The 8,464-nt window shown below is 42.1% G+C and overlaps 1 protein-coding gene across 1 annotated transcript in view; it reads left to right on the top strand.

Annotated features, from left to right (window-relative positions):
- Positions 1–4,575, top strand: part of ANXA11 (annexin A11) — a 24,256-nt gene extending 19,681 nt beyond the window's left edge. The window contains exon 14 of the mRNA XM_006887468.1: positions 4,516–4,575. Coding sequence (XP_006887530.1) covers positions 4,516–4,575 — 60 coding nt within the window. The remainder of the gene's footprint in view (positions 1–4,515) is intronic.
- The last annotated feature ends 3,889 nt before the right edge of the window (positions 4,576–8,464 follow it).

Below are 8,464 nucleotides of genomic sequence, written 5' to 3'. Positions count from 1 at the left end.
AAATTAATAAAATATAATTATAGAAAAAAAAAAAAGAAGGGACTCTGAAACTTGCAGTAGAACAGAAAGAGGCCAAAGCACAGGGAAGAAATGGCTGAAGTAAAAGAGCTCAACAGAAGATTTCAAAGGCAGTGTGAGAAGACAGAAACAAACTGTTAGAACGAACTATGCAAAGAACTGGAGTCAGAGAATAAAAAAGAACACATTTGACATTTCCCAAGCTGAGAGAACTGAAAACACATTCAAGCCTTGAGAAATCACTGTACCAAGGAGAATTAGTTGCCACTGAAATATTCCAGGAAGTAACATACCTCAAGCATCAATGGTAACAAAGGAAGAGGTTCAAGTGGCACTGAAGGCAGTGGTGAAAAGTAAGGCCCCAAGAATTGATTAAATCAATTGATGTATTTCAATAAATAGGTATAGCCCTAGACATGCTTACTTGTCTATTCTAAGAAATTGCAACAACAGATACCTGACCAACTTACTGGAAGAGATAATTAATGTATGTATGTATGTAACCCAAAAGAATGTGGAAATTATAGAACAATATCCTTAATATCATATGCAAGTAAAATCTTGCTGAAAATTATTTAAAAACAACTGGAACAATACATTGACAGGGAATTGTCAGGAATTCAAGCTGGGTTCAGAAGAAGCCATGGCATGAGAAATATCATTGCTGATGTCCAATGGATCTTGGCTGAGAGCAGAGAATACCAGAAATGTTTTCTTCAATTGTATTGACTATGACAAGGTGTTGGACTATGAGAATTGTAACAAATTAGGGATAACCTTAAGAAGAGTAGATATCCCAGAACACTTGATTGTGTTCATTTGAAATCTGTACATAGAACAAAAAAGTAGTTAGCTGACTCCTGTGCCAGTTGGATCCAATTTAATGGTATACAACAATTAAAAAAAAAAAGAGTAGTTATCTGAACAGAAAAAAAGAACACTGTATGGTTTAAAATTAAGAAAGGTGTATGTCAGGGTTGAATCCTTTCTCCATATCTATCCAGTCTGTATGCTGAGTAAATCATTCAAGAAACTGAACCATATGTAGAAGAATGTGGCATCCGGATTTGGAGGAAGCCTTAATCAAAAACCTGTTTTATGCAGATGGTACAAGCTTACTTGCTGAAAGTGAAGAGAACTTGAAGCACCTGCTGCAGAAGATTAAAGACTAAATAAAGCCTTTGATGTGGATTACATCTCTACACAAAACAAAAATCTTCACCAACTGCAATAGACAACATCTGGACAGATGAGAAGTTGTCAATTATTTCATTTGACTTGTATCCATAGTCAACATCCATGGTAACAGCAGTCAAGAAATCCAAAGACATGTTGCATTAGTAAAATATGTCAAGGACCTCTCCAAATTCTAAAGAGTAGTGATGTCAGTTTAAAGACACAGGTGTGCCTGATCCAAGCCATGGTCCTTTTGATTATTTCCTATGCATCTTCAAGTTGGACAGTGAATCAGGAATGATGCCTTGGGATAGTGGTGTTGAAGAAGAGTACTGAATATCCCATGGACTGCCAGAAGAACAAACAAGTTTGTCTTATAGGATATGAAATGAGAGGGCTTCTCAAAGGCTAGGATGGTGGAACTTCATCTCACGTACATTGAGCATGTTTTCAGGAAGGGCCAGTTCTTGGAAAAAGGTACTAGGAAGGATGGAAAACAGAAGAGGAGGATCTTCAACAAGATGGACTGACTCAGTGACTGAAACAAGGGACTTAAGCATTTCAGAGATCATGAGGATGGAACAGGCTAGGGCAAGATTCACATCTGTTGTTCGTAGGTTTGCTGTGAGTTGTAGTCTACTCCGCTAGACCACAGCAACTACAACACTCTTACCCTGTGTTTCAGAGCCAGTCTTACAGAAGTATTCTGCACATGTATGTATGAGCCTTGAAATTGAAATCAAAGGACCAATTCCTAGTTGAGGAAGCCACTTAGAGAAGTGAATCTCCATTCCTCTGCCTCTAAATGTGATGCTGCCAATAGCAGAGAATTGGTGACTGTTTCCAGAGAACCCTTGGAATGCCAGTAGGCCATGCGTATTGGAAGAAGCCAAAGGCTTGCTTCTCTTAGAGGATGGCAGGATAGCTCAGCCTGGCCTGTTCTAGTGTTCAGTGCAGTGGATGGGATGGAGCAGGCATCTGTGTGAAGCAGGACAGTCATACTAGTAATTGTCATTGAGAGTCATGTGTGATAGCTGATTACTTTTTTTTTTTTTAGTAGTAGTATATAACAGCGATTGATATTTGTTCCCATTCTAAAGAAAGGTGACCCAACAGAGTGCGGAAATTATTGAACAATATAAGTAATATCACATGCAAGCAAGATTCTGCTGAAAATTATCCAAAAACGTTTGGAACAATATGCCAGCAGAGAACTGCCAGATGTACAGTCTGGATTTAGAAGACGTCGTGGTACTGGGGATATTATAGCTAATGTTAGGTGGATCTTGACAGAAAGCAAAGAATACCAGAAGAATGTTTATCTGTGTTTTATTGACTATGCAAAGGCTTTTGACTGTGTGGATCACAACAAGCTGTGGCTGACTCTGAGAAGAATGGGAATCCCAGAACATTTGATTGTGCTAATGTGAAACCTATATTTGGACTGAGAGGCAGTTGTCAGAACAGAGCAAGGAGACACTACATGGTTCAAAATCAAGAAGGGGGCCTGTCAGGGATGTATTCTGTCTCCATGCCTTTTCAATCTGTATGCAGAACAGATCATCCGAGACTCTGGGCTGTACGAAGAGGAATGCGGCATCAGAATTGGTGGAAAAGTCATCAACAACCTGCATTATGCAGATGACACAACCCTGCTTGCTGAAACTGAGGAGGACCTGAAGCGCTTGCTGCAGGTCAAGGACTGCAGCTTCCTATATGGATTGAAGCTCAACATCAAGAAAACAAAGATTCTCACCACTGGGCCAATTGGCAGAATCAGTATAGATGGTGAAGAGATTGAGATAGTTAACAGTTTTAGTTTGCTTGGCTCCACAATCAATACTCTTAGTAACAGCAGCCAGGAAATCAAGAGACTAATTGCATTGGGAAAATTGGCTGTGAGGGACCTCTCAAGAGTACTGAAGTGCAACGATGTCAGACTGGAGACTAAGGTGCGCCTGATTTGGTCTATAGTCTTCGGAGTTAGGTGCTATGTATCAGAGAGTTGGACAGTGAATAGGGATGATAGAAAGAGGATTGATGCCTTTGAGCTTTGGTGCTGGAGAATAGTGTTGAATATACCATGGACTGCTAGGAGAACAAACAGGTTTGTCCTGGAGAATGTGAAGCCAGAGTTTTCCTTGGAGTCAAGGATTCTGAAGCTTCGTCTGACATATTTTGGGCATGTTGCAAGGAGGGACTGGTCCTTGGAGAGGGACATCATGTTTGGCAGAGTGGAGGGGCGGTGAAGGAGAGGAAGACCTTCAATGAGATGGGTTGATTCTGTGACTGGACCAGTGGGAATAAGTGCATTTGAGATGGCTAGGTTGGCACAAGATACAATAGCATATAGAGCTCTTGTACATAGGGTCACTATGAGTCGCAAACTACTCAGTGGCACATAACAGCAACAACAACAATATAACAGCATTGTGGATTATCCTAGTCTAGCTCACCATGCATGCATTCAGAGAAGGCCAATATTGATCAGCCCTGAGGAGTAGTTCTTTGGCTAATTTTTTTTTCCTTTTTAATTTGAACTTAATTTCACATTGAATTAATTTAAGTTTAAAAGGATAAATTCAGTTACTGTAAAACTGAATTAAAATACCCATGAAAGAAATAAAAATGTAACATAAACCAGATATTTAAGAAATTATGTCAGATCCACAATAATTCGCTTCTCTATTGGATATATCTGATCAATCTAGACTTGCTTTCTACCACTCTTAGGAAACCAACCATTTGAGTGATGGGATCAACAAAGCAAAAAAGAACAAACAGATATATGTTTTAGAAACAGTGCAACTAGCACATTCCTTGGAGACAAGGATGGTGAAGATTCATTTAACACAGTTTGGGCATGTTGTTAAGAGGGATTTGTCCTTGGAAAATAAATCATGCCTGCAAAGGTGGAGGGTCAGCAAAAGAGAGGTTTCTTTGGCTATTTTAAATGTTTGTGTATCTATATTTCAAACTCTGGCTTTTCTAATTGGATTGATGGAGCGCTCAACTTCCTGTGACCTGTGACACCTGTGTTCTGAGTCTGTGAACCTGTCAGTCACTGTGGTGGTGGTGCTGTTGAATCGAGTAGGATTCAGTTTCCTATCCTGTGCCATCCTCATCGTCTCTAACACCCTTGAGCCCATTGCTGCAGTCACAGTCCATCTTGCCATCCACTGTAGGACCAGTGCAGTGGGGAACCTTCTAGCATGGGGCCTGCCTCTCAGAAGGGTGCTCAGGGACAGGGAAAGCCAGGAGCTAGGGAGTCAGAAGGGGCCTGCCTTCTTTAACTGATCAATTCCTTGTTTCCATGTCCAGGGAGACACATCAGGAGATTACCGGAAGATTCTGCTCAAGATCTGCGGTGGCAACGACTGAGCAGTGTCTGGCGGCCATTCTACCCACCTGCCAGCAACAGCAGTGCCAGGAAAAAGAATGTCTGTTTCTACCACCACCCAAAACAAAGTCCTTGAGGTGTTCCAGTGTCAACCATCCGTAGGGGCTCTCTGGCCCTCCACATGCCCCTGGTGACCCACGCCCCCTCTGAAGCACCCAGGTCACTTCAGAATTCTGTCAGGAAGCATTTTCCCTCCTCACTCCTCACAGCCTCCTGCTGCTAAAGTAGATGTTTTACTTCCTGTCTGATGTAGTCATTTCCATTTGCTTGTGGTTAAGATCCTTGGCTTCATTGTAGTCGTGTAATTTTATATTATTATTTGGAAGCCTGTTTTTTTTTTTTATACTCATTGCCAGGCAGATAAGTACAAGTCTGTTAGCTACCCACACGTTTCTGATGAGAGAGACTGAAGAGTGAAAAAGAAGACCTTTACGGTAATCTTTGCATCTGGTGAGTAAGCGTCATGAGTTTTGTTATTGCCAAACTCCCTCTTTTTCAAAGAGAAAGTAAAGCCGTAAAGTCATCTGTCTCACTTTTCATGTATAACCGCAAGAAAGCCAGTCCTCTCCCAGTGACAGGATGCCTTGTATTTTGGAATGTGCCTTAAACCTGAATGTCTGTAACCAAAAGCTTTTTCCAAATTAAAGCCAACCAGCTCTGGAACATTCTAGAATTTTTCTCCAGTGCCAGCATGTTTTCTTTTGCTTCGTAATCCTGCCCTGTGACTCAGGGGTTCCAGCCTATGAGCCAGTAAAAATGCCTGTATAACTTTTAAGTGGCAATTTGTGCTCAAGAATCCTTCACCTAAGCTTGTTTATTGAGACTTAGGTTGTAAGGAGAAGAGGAGGGAGGATTCTGAAATCTGCCCAGACGCTGTCAAGACACTGATGAGCCTCTTGGTCCAGTGTGAGTGCAGTGAAGTCTCCCGAGGGTGAGGTAGGGCTGGGGCAGTGCTTCATCCAGGTCCTAAAGAAGGGCATGGGAGTGGGGGGGTTGGAAGTCTATTAAGAGTTGGCTCTTAGTTAGGCCTTAAACCTGGGGCCATAGAGACATAAAGAATAGGGACAGCCCTAGAAGGAAAAGCATACACAACCAGTTCCTTCTCTCTAGCCTTCACTCTGAAGGCTGCTCCTCAGCTGTGGTCTCTGGCGGCCCTCTGTTGTATGAATATGTGGTTGTAGGATTTGGAGAAGGGGAGTCCATAGGGAACTGTTTCTGAAGGCCACTGTTGTGTCCAAAAGCTGGAGCTTGCCTTGCCTGGCAGACCACTTTCTGGTAATTCCATGGCCTCCCGTGTTGAAAAGTTTGAAAGCTGGAGAATCCACAGAGCAGAATGGAAGATCAAGCTTCCTGGAACCTGCAGAGTGGCTTCTCCATGGAGCAGAGACATACACTTGGGGGGCTTTCTCCCCACAGTGAGAGAAGGGACAATGTCCCAAGAATAATGTAGCATCTCTGAGCTGAGCACTAACCTGATCTTTGAGACCTGCCTTCCTGAGCTGGGGGAGCCTGGAGTGGTTACTGTGATGACTGAGCCCGATTGTCTCTCCAGCTCTACCTCAGTGCCCATGTCTGGTGTTTCTTAAACCCACTTCTTCATAAGGCCCAGCCAGCCCACCTTGGCCCCAATTACTGAGAATCCCCTCATGCAGGGTGGGCCCATTGCTCGGTAGGATTTCCCCTACCCAGTGGCATGTAGTGCTTGGCACCTAGACCCATCCTGCTCTGATGTGACTGAAAATTCTGACATTTTGCCCCATTGTCTACATTGAAAGTCTCCTGCAGGCACCATCTAGCCTACAAATACATTTTCATGGCCCCCAAAAGACCAAAAAGAAATACAGAATGTTGAATTCATTACCAAAATTTCAATTTAGCAGATTTCATATTTTTAAAAATTCTGGAATTATGGATCTTCTTGAGAAATCAGAAATCTAGAAGCATCAAGCCTGAATTCCTATATGGCAGAATTGCTAGAGTCATGTGGCTTGCCCTTTAGACAAAAGAGTTGTATTTTTCCATTTTGTCACAAGTCTCACCTCTCCCTATATTGTTATACCAAACCACATTCCTTCTTTGGCCTCTGCATGTCTGGACTTTGAGGCTCCTGTCTACACTTTAAATGACCACATCCTTATGTTTCAGTGTTGATTCTCCATGCCTCCAGTTGTCTGGTTGCCCTCTTAAGCCATGACCAAAAGACCCACCTCATGAACACTATGAACTTGAGGCTGAGTGAATGCGATTGACATCTCCCAAGGGATAAAAATATTGCCTTCCAAGACCAGTAAGAGGTTTGAAGTTACCACTACCGATTTTGCCAAGGACAAAAAAAGGAGGGAGAAACCTGCCCAGACAGGTCATCTATGTGGCAGAGAACTACTATTTTAGTCTTACTCCAAAGACCTCTGATGGCCTAGTGATAAGGAATTGTGCTGCCATCTCAAATGCACTCCGTTCAAATCCACCAGCTGCTTCATGGGAGAAATAGGCAGTCTTTAACTGAGTGATTTACTGCCTCTGAAAATACATTGGAGGGTCAGCTATGAGTTGGTTCTAAAGGAGGGGGACATAATAACTGAGATGTTAGTCAAGGCTGACCTATTCTACGTGTTTAATCTCACTTTTAAAATAGCTAGTAGAGGACAGGCATCATACTTTAGCCATTCAGCAGCTAAAGGGACACTGAAAGGAGCAAATGTTAAGGGCAGGAGTGGGACTCAAAAATTTGGGTGCAAAATTTAGCAAGGAATCTTGGAGGGCTCACTAGAGTCACAGAATGAAAAAGGAAGAATTTACTTGGCATTTCTCAAACTGAAAGAATTTAAAAACAAATTCAAGCCTCAAGTTGTAATACTGAGAAATACCCTGGGCAAAAAAGAGGATGGAAGGAATACACAGAACCACTGCACCAAGAATTGTTCAACACTGAAAAATTTCAGGAAGCACCATATGAACAGGAACAAATAGTAACAAAAGAAGAAGCTATGATGAAGACACTGGCAAAAAATAAGGCTGCAGGAGTAAATGGGACACTGATTGACATGTTTTAACTATAGAGGCAACCATGGGCATACTCACGAGTCTGTGCTAGGAAAGATCCCTATGTGTTCCCATTCTCAAGAAAAGTGATCAACAGAATATGGAATTTATCAGATAATATGAATATTCCACGCAAGCAAAATATTACTGAAGATCATCCAAAAACGTCTAAAACTGTACATTAACTAGGAACTGTCAGAAATTAAGGCTGGTTTTAGAAGAGGCGTGGTATCAAGAATATCATTGCTGGTGTCAGATAGATCCTGGCTGAAAGCAGACTATGCTGAGGCATTTGACTCCATGGACCAGAACAAACTGACTAACAATGAGAATTCCAGAACACTTAATTTTGCTGATGTGAAACCTAGACCAAGGAGCTGTTGTCCAAATGGAACAAGGAAACACTACTGTTGTTAAGTGCTGTCAAATCGTAGTGAGACAGCTTAAACTTTTACCCTACCAAAACCAGAATCTCTGCCTGTGTTCTTCTAAAGAACATAGATATCATTAGTCATTTTTCCACCTGGCTCCAAACAGTGCCTCCTCATAGCAATAGTCAATTCATCAAGTCCCCCCAGCTTTTCCAAGGACTCTTACCCTCAGTACCCACTCCTTGACTTAGTAGTGGGGTCCACTCTGAGCCTGGTTCCTTCCCAATAAAAGGAGAAGGTCTTAATGCAGAGAGAGTACTCAGCTTTGGCTCAACTTGGGTAAGTCACTGTTCATCTCTGGGCCTCTTGTCTCTTTGTAAAATAGGGGTAGACTAGATCAGAGCATCATAAACTTTAATGTGACCAACAAAAGTGCCTGAGTAGTATGTTGTTAAGT

This window comes from Elephantulus edwardii, unplaced genomic scaffold (assembly GCF_000299155.1).
Source record: "Elephantulus edwardii isolate Elephantulus edwardi_28Jun2011 unplaced genomic scaffold, EleEdw1.0 scaffold00058, whole genome shotgun sequence".
NCBI lineage: Eukaryota > Metazoa > Chordata > Mammalia > Macroscelidea > Macroscelididae > Elephantulus > Elephantulus edwardii.
This window is presented reverse-complemented; position numbering and strand designations above follow the sequence as displayed.